Source organism: Camelus ferus, chromosome 21 (genome assembly GCF_009834535.1).
Source record: "Camelus ferus isolate YT-003-E chromosome 21, BCGSAC_Cfer_1.0, whole genome shotgun sequence".
NCBI lineage: Eukaryota > Metazoa > Chordata > Mammalia > Artiodactyla > Camelidae > Camelus > Camelus ferus.
Window position 1 is genome coordinate 28,309,274 of NC_045716.1, and position 19,384 is coordinate 28,328,657.

Sequence of the window (19,384 nt, forward strand, 5' to 3'; positions counted from 1 at the left end):
AAAGGGAAAATTTTTCTAAAAAGAGACTCCATATATCTCTTTAGAAAATTAAGCCACCCAAAAACTCCTATTTATATTTGACTCTCCAACAGGCACTTTCCAACTGCCGTCACTCCTGAGCATGGAGTCTTAAAAAAGTAAACTGTCCTACTCAGCCAGGTCTGCAAGCGGCACAAAACCTTGTGGGCGCCGCTGCGGGGCGAGCGCTCCTACTGTGTTCGAGCCACTGCAGAGCGGCGTTCTGGCAGGGCGCGCCGCCACTCCGGCTCCCCAGGCCCCTGCTAACCAGCCGCTGCGGCGACGTTCACATAAGAGGCACACGCACCAGACAACAATGCCATGGGCTTCGGCTACCAACAGAGTGAGAAGCGCTCAGTACAGCAAATGCTTCCTCGGGTTAAGGTTCACACCTCACAAAAGGTCGGCTGCAGTACCACGCAGTACCCGAGGCATTTACCGAGCAGAGGAACAATTTCTCTCGTCATCCCAGAGGTCCAAGGCCACACAGGCCGACCTGATGCGACTCAGTGCAGTGGCCCATCCTCAGGAAAGGAAAGGGCCCCCCACCAAGAATGGTTCCCACACGGCCTCAGCAGGAACTGTGTGTGGGAGCGCCTCCCACTTCATCCAGCAGGAATCGGCCCCACTTTTCCAAGTGCCACTCAAACCGCCGGCTCTGGGCTCAGGAAGTGTAGGGTATTTAACCACATCGCACAGAATGAGCAGCAGTCTCGGCATCCGAGCAGCCTACAAACCACGTCCTCCTTTTATGGTAACCATTACTCCTAATAATACCACCACCACGGGGGAAGTGTTTCCACAACAAAGAAGCTGCCGCAGCAGGGTCTGTCCCGTGGGAGACAGAGCGGGACGGCGATGCTCAGTCCCACCTTGGGGTCCAGATGCCCTCGAACTCACACACTGAAACACACCAAGTCCCCATCTCCACCTGCCGGAGGAGACGCGGTGGGGGAAGGGGAGAGAGGCTAGATGTGCTACAAAGAATATAACTGGTATACAGAATCGTGTTGCCAAATCAGGCACCTCCCACGGAAGACAGAGACTGAAGGGAGTCTCCCAACATCTGTGAAAAGCTAGCTGCACACGTCCAGGGTCAGATCAGGAGGCCGCACACGTCCAGCGCCAGACCAGGAGGCCGCACACGTCCAGCGCCAGATCAGGAGGCCGCACACGTCCAGCGCCAGATGAGGAGGCCGATGTCGGCATCGTTGACGCTCTGCTCTTCATGATGTTAGTAACACTGCTTTTTCTCTGATTGTCAAAGTGCTATGATGCCAAGTAAATGTTTGTTGCTGGGATGGAGAACGTGCATAAACGAAGACAGTGAAAGACTGCAAACATCTGCTTGCGGTAAACATGCCACAGCGGGTGAGAAGGGAAGAAATGAAGGGGAAGCTGAACGCCAAGCATGGCCTGGACGAGCAGTGTGGGCCCGCGCCAGGCTCCTACCTCACACATCTGTGGCGGGGCTGGAGCCCTGCGTGCAAACCTCACCTCCAGGCCCAGTCTGCTCTTACACGTGCTCACCATGAGACCCAGGAGAAGGCTGACAGCAGGCCCATCTGCAGTTACCTGAAACCAGGAACTGCAACGGCCACCAAGAGTCAGAGCGCCGTGCCATCACGCCACGTGGAATGTTGCACGGCAGACCACACGCGACATGGGTGAACTCACAGACGCATGCGCAGTGAAGGGGCCGGGCCCCGAGCACACCGTGTACGAGGCCGCTGTTCACAGCACACGCACCTGGCCTGTGCGGGGGCCTGCGAGGACGACAGGGGTGCGCGTGGCCCCTGCAGGCAGATAAGGCCCTCTTCTGGGTCTGAGCACAGAGGTGAACTGACCTCGTAATTCACCTAGCTACGCGACTGCACTTTTCTTCATGTGTCTCTCACGTTACCGAAGTTTACTTTTTTAAAAAGCGCTTTTACAGAAACCTTAGGGGCCAGGAGCACCACTTGCAGAGGCCGTCCTCTGAATCGATGGCTCCGTCCTGTGGGCACTGGGCACCACGAGCTGCACTCGGTCCTTGTTACGTGCACACAGGCCTCTGACCCCGCTCAGTGTCCAGTCACCAGCTTCCAGGGGCAGCAGAAGGCCTGCGGCCAGACGTGGCTCATGGCCTGTGCTCAGGTCTCCACACAGCATCCAGTGCGCAGCATCGCTGCTAAGCAAGGAGGCTTGCAGGCACTGGGGGCTCAAGGCGTCCCCTTCATGGCCTGACCTCTGACCTCAGGAGAACAGTCCTCACTGCTCGGAACAGGCCCTGCCTTTTCTTGCTGTTCCTTCAGACCAGCCCATGCAGAGTCTGGACGCAACGGAAACATCCCTCAAATCAAATCATCAGCACCAAAAGCACTCATCACATGAACCAGAAAGTCACCAGCGTGGAGGGTTCATCTTGCCCTCCCAAGGGAAAAACTGCTAGAACGCCAAGAAAGCAACTAAATACTCCAGACGCTGACTTCGGCCGGCCTCTGCTGGCCTTTACCGCCACGTAACCTTCCCACTCTCGGTCTCCCCAGCTGTAAAACCACCCCCACGGAAGGGAGAAATCGTTTCTAGGAAATGATCACAGAATGCCAGCCAGATCCCAGAAACTGAACACATTCGGTTCACAGCGAGCCCCTCCTGGACTTTTGCCGAGATTCAAGCCCACATCACGCGGACCCCCTAGGCTCAGTGTCCTCCCCGAGACCTGCGTTTTGGTGCAATCTCCTTCCCTTTTCCTTCAGGTCAGTAAGAAAAATTTCAGAGGAGAAACTGCCAGCAGGGGCCCTCTTTCCACGGCGGCCGTTACGTCAGCGTCTTAACAACCAAGCCCACTGAGAGCGGCAGAGCTCCGAGTCGAAGTCCCACACGCTGCAGCCCACCCCGCGACCGGCAGGCCGGCTGGCCCTGGAGCCGCACAGCGCTGCGGCGCTCGGGGCAGCGCTTTCGTTTTGGAGTAAGTAGCAAAGTACAAAAGCAACAGCCACACCATTCCATCCTTATGGATCGAAGAGGGGCTTCAGGTGAGTTCTCTAACTCCCGGAAGGCAGCAGATGTTCTCGTATCAGTGAACAGGGCTCAAAATAAGCATGAGACTCCCCCCCACCCCAGGCCCCGCCAGTGGCGAGGCCTCCAGCTGTGATCCTGGCTGCCTGGGTCAAGGTCACTGGGGGACTGGCGGCGGGGTTGGGGGGGCGTCATTCGAGTGCAGATTCCTGAGCCCCATTCTAAACCGGCTCTGAGTCAGCCTTGATGTCTGGGGTGAGGAGCAGGAACTAGGGTCTCCAAAGCTCCCCAGGTGCCACGTGCTGCAGGGACGTCCAGGAATCACTCACAGAGGTGCCCTCCCAGCTCCCAACCGCCTCCCAGGGAGCAGCAGTCTCCCAGCCACTCTGCCACCGATTCCTGTAGTGAAACCTCAAAAGTTCTTTAAGACACCCCTTACAAAGTGCAGGTAAGGCCAGAAAACTGCTTATGCCACAGGACAGCCACCAGGGTGGTATCTGCTATGCTGTGAAGCCACGGTGGGCCCGGAGAATGAGTAAGACCCACCCCGGACAGGAATCCGTGCACCGCAGAGCACTGGGAACACCCGGGCGGGGTGCTCAGTGCCCTGGGAGACACCCAGACACAGGGAAAGGCTGCGGGATCACACGCCCCGTGACTTGGAAAATCTCCTTCTGAGCCGTCTTAAACTGCACTGAGAGATAAAGCACAAACCTCAGACTTCTAAGAGGAGGTGAGCGCGGCGTTCCTGACTAGGAGGACTGAGGATGACAGACGTCTGCTCTCCCCAAGGGCGGCCTACAAATGGAGCAATCCAATCAAAATCCTGCTGCAATGTTTAAAAACGGAACTTGAGAAAATGATTCTCAAGCTCTTACGGAAAATGAGCACATGACAAAGAAATTTTTTAAGTAAATGACAAAAACCTTCTTGCTATCAAAATATACCATAAAGCTACAGCAGCTGGGGGGAGTGTGTCGCTCGGCGGTAGAGCACGTACTTAGCATGCACGACGTCCTGGGTTCACTCCCCAGCACCCCCATTAAATATATAAATAAATAAACCTGATTGTCACCCCCCCAAACAAAAACAAACAAACAAAACCTACAGCAATTAAAACGGAGCATCACCAGAACAGGAGCACACAGGAGACGAGGGAGTCAGAGGAGCACCCGGGAGCGGCCCAGACCTTGACTGTGTGTGCAGTGAGCATGCACGCGACTGAGTGCGTGTGCCTGCACCAGCTCCCCGGCACACTCTGCAAACACACACACTTGGGCTTTTTCTCAGGCACGTGTAGTGTCACATCTTGTTTTTTGTACAAAGTCGCACGTGCTTTCCGCACAAAGTGAGGGAGGGCACTTCTTCAGGACTCCTGCAAGCAACTGTGGGCCCCGCGGCACAGGCACACGGAATGACGGGCGCCGCCAACATCCTGAGCAGGATGCAGCCCGCTCGTGCACTAAAGCGGGGCCGGGGCACAGAGGCCATGGTGAGCTCTGTGAAGGGCAGGCCCCGAGTGCCCCAGCTTCCTCGGAGCAGGCACATTCACATCACAGAACCAGGAAGGCCTGAGGGCCACGAGAAAGTACACGTCACAACTCAGCCCAACCCATGCTGCGGGACCCCCCGAGCTGCCACCGTCACTCCAGCCCCGGCGGGTGCTGCTCGTCTGCATGGGCACCTGCATGCACGGGGTCTCTCCACAAGTAATAACTAGGTTTTTAAAAGAATAACTGAGGCAAAGCAAGAAAGACAACAAAAAGCACATGCTCTGGGCCTAGATATGCTTTAAATTATGGGGAAATGATGAAGTTTCAACATATACACAGCGAAATGGCTTTTAATGTTAAAATAACTTCTTAACTACGGTGCCCACCAAGATGAGGACCCTTTCCCAAAGCAAGTCAGAGAAGGGGGAGGATGCGGTGCTGGGAGAGCCACCTAGGCCGGCTCCGGCTCTGGCTGAACCAAGACGGCCGCCAAGTCTGTCCCTGGAGGCTAGCCAAGCTGAGGGACTTTGTGCCCCTCCACTCGCACAGCGGCCACTGGTGCACTGCTCCAGGCCCGAGGCCCATCCCAGCAGCCTCCACAGCCTGGCACTCGGGACTCCGAGTCATGGGACTGAGCACACCCTCCAGGGAGGGACACTCCCCTCAGGACTGACGCGGTCCTGCACCGCTGAGCTCCCCGACACACCTGCTGCTCTGCCAGGAGGGCGGGTGGGGGTCGGTGTGCTGCCTTGGTGGTAGAGATGGTGCCCTGTGGCGACAGGGACCACAGCCCCCGCCACCAGCGTGCTCACCGCAGAAGGATAAAGCTGCCAACCAACTCCACGATCAATCTGCAGTCCCACTAGATTTCCCTCGTACGGGATTTACAGGCAGGCAGACCATTGGTCTCTACAGAGTCAGGCGCGCAGCTCTGCCCGCTGAGGCTGCCAGGGGGAGCATGCAATGCTGAACGTCACCACTGGGTCAGCATAACCCACAGCAGCAGGAGCCACATATCAACGACAGGCAAGCCTGGTCTACCGGGAAGGGACGTGTAGGCTTCCCTGCCCTCCTCTCACCAGCCCTGCCGCTTCAACGTCAACCCCCTTCAGTGACACCACACTCCACCTGCAGCAAGCCGAAACCCAGAGCTGCCTCTGGGGACACATGGATGGCCCGGGAGGAGAAAAGCCTTAAAATATGACAAACGGAGATGCTGGCGAGGGAGGAAGGGGAAAATGAGCCCGGATGTGGCACTGGTCCCGGAGACCCCACAATGCCCTCAGAGAGCCAGACGTCAGGCAGCCGGTGCCAGGCGGGGCTGCCCCGCGGGCTCTCCCCTCACCTCGGCCCCAGCGCAGCTGGCATCCCAGGGCTGCGTGGTCTGTGCTCTGCCGAGGCCAGAACTGCCCCACAAGAGCCGATCATGTCACTGTGAGCTCGAGATGCCAGCGTAGGACAGGAGCCAGCCGAGGGGTCAGACTCGCCACCTGGTGCCTTACCTGACTTGCTCCCAGGTCTTGGTGGCCAAATGCAGGACCCAGAGATCCTTGTAGTGGTAGAACTGCTCCCCGTCGGGAGATGCAAACTCCCCGCCGAAGACCCACAGCTGTCCGCCGCCCTGAGGCACCACCACCGCCTGTTGAAAGAACGTGTCCGGTCAGGCGCAGCCGCACAGCCCTCAGCAGCGCCACGATGGGGGCTCGGCCGCACCCACACCCAGCGATCGTCTCCTCTGCCTTGCAGGGGAGAACTGCAGGCCGCTCATACAGCAAGTCCTCCTGAGTCAAAAATCTAACACACTCGCATGCATTCCTACGTTGCAAGATTAAACCCTCTTCTCTGCAGATAAACCCACATCCGCTGACGTCTGTTAAAATGGACACAATTACGTCAACAGTTAGTGGCAGTTACAACAGAAACCGAGAGTATTTTTTAAGTAAGTATCTGTACTTAATCATGAATCCCTTACCCAGCTATCAGGCACTGGACGCCCAACTATGCTAACGACTAAAATGTACATGTAATACGCAGTGTTTACATACATTGTTCACTTCTTTACTTTCTAACCACTGGAGCCCGACAGCAAGGCCAAGGAGAGCAGTGAGAGCAAGCCCCTCCAGGGCTGCCGCCTCCCTCACCCGGTCGTCAGCATGGAAGCCCCGCCGACCAGGTGCCATGCGACGCCACATGTCCAAGACCCACGTGGGCATGCTTCCTGGTACGACTGGGCTTGCAGAATACCCGAGCACTCGCAGAGCAGCTGGTCCATGGGCACGTCTCATGAACCACCCTGCCGACAGAGGGGGAGGCAGCTGAGCACGGAAACCCAGGGCTCATGTCCCATGAGCGGGATCACCCTCCACGTTCCCAAGGGCACACACTCCACAGAAGTGACGTGAGAACTCTCGACACCCCTGAGCTGGAGACGCACAGCTGCCCAAGCCGCCTGGTGTCCCTCAGGGACCTCGCACTCCAGTTCTCCGTCACCCGCAGAGCTCCATCTCCATGGGTGAGGCCAACATCCTGGACTCGCAGCCAGGGGTCACCACGTTGGATGCCCTGAGAGAAGAGGCAGGCAGCGTGCAACCAGAGAGGCCTTTCCAGAAACGGAATTGTATCGCAGAAGAGAATGGATTCAGAAAGTCACAAGAGGGCACGTGCTCTCCCGCATAGAACCAGTTTCACAGGTGCAAATACAAGAAAGCAGACTTGGGGACCTTTAAAGGCGACTCCTAGACCACTAGCCCAGGGCTTCTGAGCTCCAGGATGGACTGTCTGTCGAAGCTGTCAGGGCCTTCCTCCAAACAGGGGCCACTGCTGGGGAGACGGTGACAGCCTGGCTGGTTTTATGGGTAGCTGACCTGTGAACCAAGTGTCTGCGGGGACAGATGTCACAGAAATGACTCCTTCTGCGAGCACCCCGCAAATGTGGGGACGCCGCCCTTTTGGCGAGTACCACCGGGGAGCAGGTGCCGGGCCAGCCTGCCCAGCAAGTCCCAGCCCCAGGGCCCAGGCAGCAAAGCAGGCAACCAAGCACGTCCTTCACACCAGGGGGCGGGGCAGCGGACAGCTGCGGTCCGGCCGGGGGCCCGGAAGCAGGGCCCACGGCAGCAGGCACAGCGAGGCCCAGGCGGGGGATCTGGGTCAGGGGCTGCTAGGTGCCAGGGGCTCCCAAGCACTCTGTGTGAATGCCTCCTGCCCTCGCAAACCTCCACGGACAAGCACACAGTGGACGGCCAGATGGGGTTCCCGGGAGACCCGCCCCAGGCACCCTCCAAGCACCCCCGGGCTCCCACTGCAGTGGGCGTCCTGCGCATCACTGAGTTTCACGCTGCAGAACCTCAGCTCCGGCACCTCCGCAGCTCCAGCACCTCTGCTGCTCCTGCCCTGGACTAACTGGGGGGTCCTGGTGACACACTTAGGACCCCCGCCCCCGTTTTCACTCAGTCCTGTGCATCCTCTCAGCACCGGGGACTGGCCCACTGAGACACAAGCCAGTTTCCTATCACTCCAAAACCCAGACAGGAGGGTCAGCTCAGGCCCCAGCCTAACTTGATGAAGACAGGCGGTACACTGGTGCCACGCACTACAGCGGAGCTTTGAAGTATGATAGGAGGCCACGTAACGTCCCAGGACAACACTGCAAACAGTGCGTCCACTGGGAAGAGCAGCCCAGAAAGAACACGCATCCGTGCACGTGCACACACACACTTGTACACGTATGTACACACATGGGTGCGCACGTGTGTTCCAACTAAGATGAAACCCAGAAAGAAGTGCAAAGAAAAGACGCAGAAGACAGAATTAACAGTTCTGGGAGGAAGGACAATGGACTCACTTTCCTTTTCCTCTTTTCACAATGAATTATTTATTTCTCACATAGTTTTTAAAGCCATTCTTGAAAAAAGAAGTCAAACTCCAGACAAAAAAAACACAGACCGAGCCAGAGCTCGCCTTCCTCGTCCCAGCACACCAGAACTCTGGTGACCACACCAGGGCGGAGGATGGTCAGTAACCTGAGCGCCCAGTATTACCCTCCTCCTCAAAGGCAGCACAATCCAAGTGAAAAGCTCACGGCCTGTCCAGGGGAAGAGGAAAGCCACAGAAAGGCGGGCATGAAACTTCCACTCCTGGCCACGCTGGCCCCCACCACACACAAAACCTAGAAGGCAGCTAAGCCAGGCAACAGGATCCCCAGACATAGTTAGCTCAGCCTCCAGTCCTGCAGACGGCACCCCCGTGGCCTTGCTGCGCCGAGGAGGCAGAGCTCAGAGTCCAGGGAGGCTGAGGCAGCTGGAAGGTGCAGGGCCAAGTCCCGGAGAGAGAGCGCCTGGAAGTCTGGGGGGGCCCCGGGGCCTGCGAACACTGTGCCGCACGTGCACACACTGAGACCCCCGGCGGCCGGCAGGTGGCCACTCGACCACTGAGCTATACCCTCCCCGCCTAAAAATGCTTTTAAATAATAACTGTCTAAAGCAAAGTCAGTCACGTTGTGCTGCGGGGCTTCCAGTATATATAGAAACAAGATACATGACACCCACCCCCCAACAAACGACAGAAGGAAACCTGGGTCTCCCACCGCAAGGCTCTCACAGCTAACAAGCAGCAGCACGCCGTCTGTCGGGCATCTGTGCTAAGCTAGAGGTATACTGCAAGCCCCAGAGCAACCACGAACACAAAACAAACAAAAATGAGGGGCTGCTAGTAAGCCAGCGGAGAAGATTAAAAAAAAAAAAGGAATATTAAAATACAATCAACCAAAAGAAGGCAAGGAAAAAGGAAAGGGAACGCAGGACAGATGGGACCAACAGGAAACAAACAGCAAAGTCAAAAACATCACTGACAGCTACGTCAACAATCACATTAAAGGTGACAGACACAACAAGGAAAACGCAAAGGCTGGGGGAGGGTGCAGCTCAGTAGAGCACGTGCTTAGCATGCACGAGGTCCTGGCTTCAATCCCCAGTACCTTCATTAAAAACAAAATAAAATGTGCATTTCCCCACATTCAAAAAATTTTTTTTTAATTTTTTTGAAAAAGCAAAGACTGACCAGATTTAAAAAACAAGACCCAATGATAGTTCTGTTTACAAAAAATGTACTTTAAGTGTAAAGACACAAACGAAAGAGTAAAAGATCAAAAAAGCTATCCCATTTAAATATTAATCCTAAGAAATCTGGGGTGGCTGCACTGACAGCAGGCGAAGAAAGGTTATCAGGGATAAGCCAGCGAGGACGTGGAAGATGCGACCACCACCCACCCACCTGAACTAATCAGGACACCACACCCGACAACTAAGGGCGCGCACGTTCTTCCAAACACACTCAGGACGTGCACCAAGACAGACCGCACGTCAGGCCACAGTCCCCTTCTCAGAAAGTTCAAAAGGACTGAAATCATACAAGTGTTCTTTGCAACAAGGTATGTGGGAAATCACCAAATGTTTGTTAATTAAACAGCACACTTCTGCAGCCAGAGAAGACAACTCGCCAAGCGAGTCAGGCCATTTCACCCTGAGTGATGACGGAACACACCAAAACATGCGGGGCGCGGCGAAGCCGTGCCTAGGGGAAAGCGAGCACGTTCAGTGCTTACGTTAGAAAAGCCTTTGTGCACTAATAGTTGCCTTACAGGGGTCCCAGAAAGAGGAGAGAAGGAACCTGAGAAAGTATTTGGAGAGATAATAACCAAAAACTTCCCCAGCTTGGGAAAGGAAACAGTCACCCAAGTCCAGGAAGCGCAGAGAGTTCCACACAGGACCAACCCAAAGAGGAGCACACTGAGGCACATAGTCATCAAATTGACAACAATTAAGGATAAGGAGAAAATACTAAAATTAGCAAGAGAAAAGCAACAAATAACATACAAGGGAACTCCCATAAGGTTATCAGCTGCTTTTTCAGCAGAAACTCTACAGGCCGGAAGGGAGTGGCCTGACATGTTTAAAGTGATGAAAGGGGGACCCTTACAACCAAGAACACTCTATCCAGCAGGGCTCTGGTTCAGATTTGATGGAGAAATCACAAGCTTCACAGATAAACAAAAGCTAAAAGAATTCAGCACCACCAACCCATTACAACAAATGTTGAAGGACCTTCTCTAGTCATCAAACCATAAGAAAAGAGAACAAAAAGAAAGGGGGGAAATAAAAGCACCTACAAAAGATTGCTTTGGCAGTTCGGGGTCTTTTATGGTCCTATATAAATTTTGGAATTGTTTGTTCTAGTTCTGTGAAGAATGTCGTGAGTACTTTGACAGGGGTTGCGTTGGATCTGTGGATTGCTTTGGGTAGTGTGGCAATTTTGATAATGTTGACTCTTCCAACCCAAGAACACAAGACATCTTTTCATTTCTTTGTATCGTCTTCAATTCCCTTCATCAGTGCTGCAGTTTCCAGGGTACAGGTAACCTCCTTGGTTAAGTTTACTTCTAGTTATTTTGTTGTTTCTGATGCAATGGAAAATGTTTGTCAGTTATAAAATTCTGGGTTTTGAAGTGAGAAAAAAAAGAGAATGAAGGGCCTCAAATGGCAAATATCCTTCTTTCTTATGGGTGAGCTGTATTCCATCACACACACATGCTGCATCTTCTGTATCCACTCATCTACTGACGTGCACTTAGGATGCTTCCAGATGTTGGCAATCACAAAGAATGCTGCTGTTAGTAGCAGGTGTATGTATCTTTTTGAGTTAATTCTTATTTTGTAGTTGGTTTTATTCCTTTGATAACAATGTAAGTTTAAAAAGCTAAAGCTCTAAACGTTCTTAGAAGCAATGAACAGTACATATATGTAAGTTTTAAAAAATATGTGCAGTATACTGTGTATGTGAATTTACATTCAATATATTGTATATGTGCAAATTGTAACAATCTACCTAATAAAACAGAAAAATGAAAAAAAAAGCTTTTAAATAAGCAGATCTACCATTTCCACTTTAAGAAGCTAGAAAGGGTAAATTAAACCCAAAATAGAAGGAGAAGTAAAAAGTAGAAATTATTGAAAAAGAAAAATGGATAAATACAGAGAAAAAAAATCAATGAACCAAATACCAAGGAAACAGGGAAAAGCACACACGAGCACTTGAACACACCCTCCGTGTGGGACCTGACGCTGGGACTTCCAAGTCACCTGGAACTTCCATCTCCAAGAACTGTTTCAAAACCGTACCTGAGAGGCACCAGGCAAAGTATTCCCCTCACAGCCTTAAACCAGAACCGTTCTTTAAAGATTAAAACGCAGAAGGCACCTTAATTGCCTCATGCAGCCCCAGTCCCCCAGTGCAGCCAGGAAATTCAAGTCAAACAAACCAAGCGAATGGCTGGTCGCTGGAGCGCGGGTCACGCAGCAGTGCCAGACGAACACCCAGGGCCCCCCCTCCAGTCCACGTCAGCACAGAACAGCGCCCCAGAGAGAAGCCCTTAGAGGGCACCAGTTAAGGACACGTTGTGATAAAACACAATTGTACTTCCTGCTAAGTTATTTAAATCCTTAAGAAATTATACAGTGAAGAAAATCTCTTCACTTGCCGTTCCTAAAGATGAAGAAAACGGAGCTTAAGATAAATTCATCTTTTCTCCTTCCCTTTTGCAAAAACAGCATGTGTGTTGCCTCTGGTTAGCACTTTGCTCCTAGAGCCATTGACGACGCCCACAGACGTCTTTGCCAGCACTTCCTACGTCAACGTGGACGGCAAAGCAGTCACACTATTGTAAAAGTGTATACAGTTCACTCACCTTCGACAAGGTATGTTTTAAAATTCCAGTTATTTCAAGTAGTCTGCCCTGTCAAATATTTTTAAACAACTATTTGTGGGTAAAAATGAGTGTCAGCTTTGTATCAAAGCAACAAAACAGAAAAAGAAAAAAGGAAACGAACACCTTCTTGGGTAGAAGGACAACTCGTGAAACTTGGGAACCGGCTGTCGGGTCTTATCACCCAGGCTCAGAGGCTCCAGTCGAGCCCCGGTTCCGTGTTACCCCCAAATCACCTCCACGTCATAACTGTGGAGCAGGTGGGATGGCACACAGTCTGCCAAGGAAGGACTCTAGTTCAGACCCCTGATCAGTGCCAAATTCTCCAAGAACGTATTTTCTCAAGGTCACTGCTGGTTATAACTGAGCACATAATAAACATGAAGTACTCTACCGCATCCTAAAGTGTAAGAAAAACAGCTACTTGCTAAGGGTACCCACAAAATGCAACTTAACCTCAAAACATAACAGGCTCAGGGCCAGTGAGGATGTCTTAGAGAGTTCCCTTCAGAAGGAGCCAAAGCACTTTAACAAAATCACTTCCCGTGATGCCTTCTGAGACGGGTCCCCCGACCGCGGGCTAGCCGGGCAGGAGCCCGCCGCTCACGGGCTCTTCAGCAGAGCCAGGCTGGGCTGGAGGGAGGCGAGGGCGGGGCAGAGCGGCGGCTGCACCCAGCGCCCACTCACCGCACCATCTCCTGTTTGTCACAGTATCGAACCAGGTTACACCCCTGGCCCTCCTAGGAGTGATGAACCCACGGACTCCAGAAATAAAGCAGTAAAAAATAAAAACTCCTTTCAGTACGTACACTCATGCACACATGCGCACAGTGGTTTGCAAGTAACTGTTTAAACTGACAACCCATATTCCCCGGAGCTAACGAAGGCCAAGCACTGCCCAGTGACCAAGTGGGCCAAGGAGGAGAAAGCAGGACGGGACTGCTCCAGGCACGTGGCAGGGCTGCCTCGCCAACGCCCACTTCCCTGCTTGTCCCAGGAGGCTGCGTGCTTCCCAGGTGTTTGGGTTTCTGTGCTGTTCTCTTAACTGGAATAAAATCATGTCCAGAAGACCTTACGTTTACAGCCTTCTCTCTAAATGCCAGAAGAGCACAACGGAGTCCAAAACGACACCGAGACTCCATGAGCAGATCCTGACGTCAGGCACAGGTGCCACTTTTGTGATAGCCAAGTCCTAGAAATGAGTGCCACCGTCAGGACCAAAAACCACAAAACATGGGGCATCACCGGGGGTGGCCAACATGTCTTTTCTGTTGCTATATCGCAGCCCTAGATGGTGCCTCACCCATCAAAGACTCTCAGTATTTCCCGATGGACGAGGCGGCAACGCCTGCTCAGGTGGAACACACTGAAGCTCTGGCTCAGCGGGAGGAAGACGCCTTCGGCAGCTCAAACGGACACCCTTGCACAAATCTGCTCATCTCAGCAACAAGCCTTCTGTGTACGTTAACTTCTCCATAAACCAATCACTGCTCGTTAGTGCACGAAGGCCGATAAGAACAGAGATGAGGTTTTTCAACCACATGGAACTTTTTGTTCTATTCTATGTGAGTGTGCACTTTGCTTTAAGTGCGTTTAGTTACTGCTCTGGGAGAAACCACCCACCAGGTGAGTAAGACATCAAGGCCTCCCCCCCAACCCCCAGCAGTCCGCTGGGTCGGGCCAGGCACGGGCCAGGCGGGGGTCTCCTCCTCCCCGGGGCGGGCACCGGGACGGAGCAGCAGCCCAGGCCTGGCAAGCCGCCAGGCACGCCACCAGCAGGCCTCGCGGCCCTTTCCCTTTTCCCACTGGCTGCATTCATTTAGAAAAGGTATTAAACTCTCAGATTACACACTGAAATAAACCTCATCCCCCAAAATCCAGGACCTAGGAGAAAAGAATGAAGGGAGCACATGTAAGCTTTCTCTTTCTACTTCTTTCACTCCTAACTGATGAAAGAGGAGACAAAGAACATGGCTTCTACCATGACATTCGTTAAACTAGTGTAGAGTGAGGGAACTGGTACGTCCCAGAGTGTAACGTGGTAGGATGAGAACTGTAATGATCTTTAGGTGAAAGACTTTATAACCCATTTTCTGTTTCCCACAGCTCTGACTTGCTATAAAATCCACCAGGTAAACAGCAAGACAACCTCAACTACAGGGACATCACTAAGCCCCAGATGAATAAAGTCCCCCTAAGATGTGTGTGTCGAGCACCCTGCCTGAGTAGCTGACTTAAAAACCTCAGACTCACCAAGGAAGCCCCCAGCCTTCATTCCTGGGGCCCAGGAACTGACGAGGCGTTGGTGGGGTTGCGGACTCAGGGGGCTCCCTGCCAGGACAGAAGAGGACAGGACTGGGTCCTCGGCCTGGAGGCCCGGGGCAGATTCATTCTCGGAACTGGAGTGGACTCTGGCGAAGGGACTCGAACTTATCGAGACCCATGTGTTTATTAAGACCCAAGCTTACTAAGATCTAGTTCTTAAACCAGAAACCAGTGCACGCCTCTTTCCCAGATGATGAGCCAGGCCGGGTGCCTGCAAGGCTTGGAGTACAGAGACATCTACGCACTTCAGGTAGGCAGGTCCCCTCGCAGACCCGATTTCCATCAGGCGGCTACTTCTGAGCCCAGAATCAGACAAGGAGAAGCACACACTGTGGAGGGCGCCTCAGTCACCCCGCGGCAGGCCGGCACCGGGGAGGTATCGTGCCTTCTCGTTATTTTTTGAGCCCCAACACCATTCCAAGTACCAGGTTAGAATAATGAACGAGACAGACCAACGCCTGTCTCTGTGGAGCTTACGAGTCTGAACAAGGAACTCCCCACAGGGCAGCAGCTCCGACAGCTCCCCGGGGCCAGCAGAAACCAGCCAGCAGCATGCCAACCGCGTGCTCCTGCCCCGTATCCCTAGTAACAGCTCTTCCCTCTACCACAGTTATTCTCCGTAACCACTCATACCTGCCTCTGAACACTGCTTTCTCATTCCCCCTCTCTGGTCTCGGGATCTTGGGTCTTTGGGAGCCTCTCTCACTCAAATGGAGAGGGAGCACTTTGCTGACTGCTCCACGCCAGGCACCACACCACGTATTCTCAAACCACCTGGAGGAGCAGGAGCTCATCTCCCAGTCGTACAGGCGAAGACGCTGAGCACGAAGCAGCTCAGTATCAAGTCCAAGTCACAGACAGGGCGTAAGGACCACACGCGAGGCCCAGCCGCCCTGTACGAGGCTGCCCATGATTTACCAACTGTCCGGCCCATCACAGAGCCCTCAGTGACAGCCAACAGCGAGGAGGGTCGCACCAACACGCACCTGGTGAGCACAGCGCCGTGGAGGCGGACTGGGGATGTCGACTTTGGTCCAGGCATCCTTCCGAATGTTGTAGATGTAGAGTTCATTATATAAAAATGTCTGCAGAAAGAAGAGGCACTGTAGTGTCCCAAACGATGCTTCCATACAAGCGATGGCCGGGGGAAGGGAGGGTCTCAGTCACTAGCTCTCCCCGGGAAAGGGTTTCCTAAGGTGGCTCCTGGATCCTTCCAGATGACGACAAAGACAAAGGCCATCTCTGCACCGCCAGGCAGGGAAGGTGAACTCATGCTTTTCTAACTCTGTCATTACAGCTCTGAAACACAGGTCTTTCTGGCCTGCTCAAAACTAAAAATTAGCCCTACAATTTAGCAGCACTTTCCCTGTTCAAAACACTGCAGGAAAGCCACAATGAGGAAGAACAGGGCTGGTCCACCTCACGCGGGCAGTACAAGGCAGCCCCAAAGGTCCCTAAAGGAGCCCGGTAGCTTGTCAAGGACCACGCTGCATGCCAGTCCTGACATCCAATGGGAGAGGAATTAAAGTGCTTTAAATTAACTTTACTCTAAATGAGACCCATGAAAATTCGGAGAGAAAGAAAAAAAATATATACTTTACTTTTTGGCCATTGAAATATTCACCTCCAAAAAGGATTAATTCATCTTTCTCAGGATGAGCGGAGAGTGAGGCATTTAACCTGCAGGAGACAAAAGGAGCAGATTAACAGAGAATCAAACCATCCCATGCCCCACCCGAAAGCCATCCTCTTCTCCACCAACCACAGGCCTTTTCTAAACTTCTGCTAAGGTGGAGCCTGGGACTGAGAGTGGAGGCTGAGGCACAACCCATAAAGGCAGCCTAGCGGTCATAACACTAACACCCAGGCTCTCTCCCCTAGGACAGCCTGGGTCCCAGGCTACTCACACAGTGTCTGGCAGTGAGAAGTCTAGCTGTTCCTACTAAAGTGCCAAAATTCCCAGAACTATTCTATTTTAACGGTCTGTCCTCGTCAATCACAATCAAAACTGTTGTAAAAGATCATAAGTAAGCATTTCAACAGATGAAGCAGATCCTTTCCACCTAGAAATTGCAAATACTTTTCCTCTTACTTCATACACAAGGACAAGAACACCATAAGGGAATTTTTAGTACGTCCCGACCATTTGGGTAGAAAACAGAGAAGGATGGTGACCGGGAGGGTCGTCACAGGAAAACATCCTTCTTGCAGAATCCCCTCCAGTGGCGTTCCCCAAGGTGCCTTCCACAACAGTAATTCCAAGATGCTTCTCAAGGGAAAAGGGATTCAAGGTCAAGTTTGGAAAATCTGAAAGCTGTTTTCCTCTTGAGGATTTACTGTACACAGAAACATTCTACAGGCTGAGAGATTCTGTAGTAAAGAAACCCGTGTTACGACAATGCAGCCGCTGTGGACAACAGTCTCATGGTGCCTCAAAAAGGTAAACACAGAAACTACCATATGATCCAGCAATTCCTCTCCTAGGTACAGACCAAAGAAAACTGAAAACAGGGACTCAGGCAGACACCTGCATGGCACGTTCATTACTGTACAGCATCACACACAACAGCCCAAAGGCGGAGACGACCCAAGTGTCCAGCAGCAGATACACAAAATGTGGTCCATCCATACAATGGACTGATCCAATCGTGGAAAGAAATGAAGTTCACATTCAGGCTATAGTATGGACAAACCTTGAGGACGTTACATCAAAGGACAGCAGCCCATCACAAAATGACAGATAGTGTGGGACTCCACTTGTATGAAACACCAGGAGAGGCGGATCAGAGGGACAGGAAGTAGAGGAGGGGGAACTGGGGTGGGGGAGGGGGCAGTGGCGGCTTAACGGGTATGGAATTTCTCTTTGGGGTGGTGATGATTCTTGGAAATAAATGATGGTGATGGTTGCACACCACTGGAAATGTAACCTCACTGAACAGTCCAATTAAAAAAGAGATTAAATTGGAAATTCCACATTATATATATGTTACCACAACAAAGAATTCAAGAAAAGGAAGCCAGTGTTTCCCAAAGTTCTCTGACCTTTAATCTTTTCTCACTTATTACTTATCAATTTTCTGTGGGAAAGTAACAGATACAGCTTTGGAAGCAATGATCCCATTCAGGCCCAGGAAAGGGAAAAATGAAGCCAGATTCCTGATGGAATTTATTACATGAAGAGCAGGAAGGACATCCGACTTTGGGAGCTGCTGGAAAGGGGCTTGTGTCCACCCAGGGGTGACCCACTTTGCTCCTGACCCAGAGCAGGGGATGACGATGCCCCTGTGCGAGGTCGCCGGGATCCAGGGCCAGCCCTGCATCAAGGCAGCACTCTTACTGCCTCCCTTCCCAGAGTGCTGCACCCAGGCCTCCACAATGAAGGAAATCATTTCTCAACTGAACAAGACAGTCCCGGATGCCTGTGAAGTTGAGGTGTTTCCCCTTCCCTGAGGGACACAGCATCTCTTCACTGGGTCATTCAGCCTCCTGAGGCTCCTAACTCCATCACCGCGTGCCCTGGCTCTACTCTGAGAGGAGCAGATACAACAATTACGGAGCCCAGGATGAAATTCTAGGACACATGGACCTCAGACGCCGAGGGGACAAGAGTTGAAGCAGAAGCAGCAGCAGCCGAAGGAAAAAACAGCCTGCTCCCCTCACCAGCTCCTTCCACAAGCGCCTGAAACCCTACAAAAGCTCTGACTGTCTCACATAAACTACAGACTCACTTAAATTGGCTTCCAGACGATTTATGTTTAATAGTCACATTTTTCATGTGGAAATTCAAAAGCACTATGAACAAATACAGCAAAAAGCTATTTTGATTTTTAATAATTAGGCTTATTTATTTATTTATTTATTCATTTATATTTAGAGGAGGTACTGGGGATTGAACCCAGGACCTTGCGCATACTGAGCATGTACTCCGCCACTTGAGCTATACCCTCCCCCAAAAGCTATTGAAATTTAATGTTTTCCACCTGTGATGTGCACTTTACAAACCTAAGAACCAGGAAAAGCTCACTGGGACGATGCTTTAGTCCACAGATTATCACCAGCTGGAAAGCTTTCAAACCTGCGTGAGCTCCCTGATGAGCACCTGTGCCTGGAGACCTCATTTCCATGTTTCTGTGCAACCATAAAGCTGAGTGGCCTCACTCCATTCTTCAAATCGGGAGAATGCTTTTAAATTCTCATGTGTAAGGTAGAAAAGAAAAAAATGTTTTGTGGGAGCTGATCTGGCAGGTTTTAATGATGAAAATGTCCCAAGTGCCTGCTTATTTATAAAAATATGGTGCCTATTCAAGCAGTTTTCCCATCTACAACAGAAAACGGTCAGAAGCTACGAGAAGAGTCCGTGCTCGCTTACCGTGGGGAAGGTGGGGCACAGGGCGTTTCCACAATCTGGGTCTTTTTGGCATCCAGCGTCTGGAAGTGGGCTATGAGAGCTTCAAGGTCCTCCTGCAGGCAGACAAGCAGTCACACCTGAGACGTTTTCTTAAATCCTATCACGTGGCCAAAGCCTGGGTCAACTTTCCCCAGTCCTACTGAGCTGAGAGGTCCAGTCACGTCTGTGAATTAGAACTTGTTCCTTCCAATTCGAAGACACAGAACCTGACACATGGGAAAACACCCAAAGCCTGCACGTGTACCATCTCATTCCCAAACCTCAGGCCCCCGCCCCGAGGGGCCTTCCTCTTAGACAAGCCCACCCAACTCCACGCCAACACCTTCAGCCACGCCTGAAAACCCACGCCTGGGCTGCCCCACCAGCCTGCTTTGCTGTCTGCAG

General features: G+C 52.3%; 1 protein-coding gene across 5 annotated transcripts in view; it reads right to left on the reverse strand.

Annotated features, from left to right (window-relative positions):
* Positions 1-19,384, reverse strand: part of KLHDC4 (kelch domain containing 4) — a 43,544-nt gene that overhangs the window by 23,416 nt on the left and 744 nt on the right. For 4 of the 5 annotated variants that reach the window (XM_032464521.1, XM_032464522.1, XM_032464523.1 and 1 more), the window contains exons 2-5: positions 18,962-19,053; positions 16,194-16,272; positions 15,579-15,677; positions 6,014-6,150 (exon numbers count right to left, since the gene is read on the reverse strand). In XM_032464521.1, the coding sequence (XP_032320412.1) occupies positions 6,014-6,150; positions 15,579-15,677; positions 16,194-16,272; positions 18,962-19,053 (407 nt within the window). The remainder of the gene's footprint in view (positions 1-6,013; positions 6,151-15,578; positions 15,678-16,193; positions 16,273-18,961; positions 19,054-19,384) is intronic. The other variant, XM_032464524.1, reaches the window with a different exon arrangement.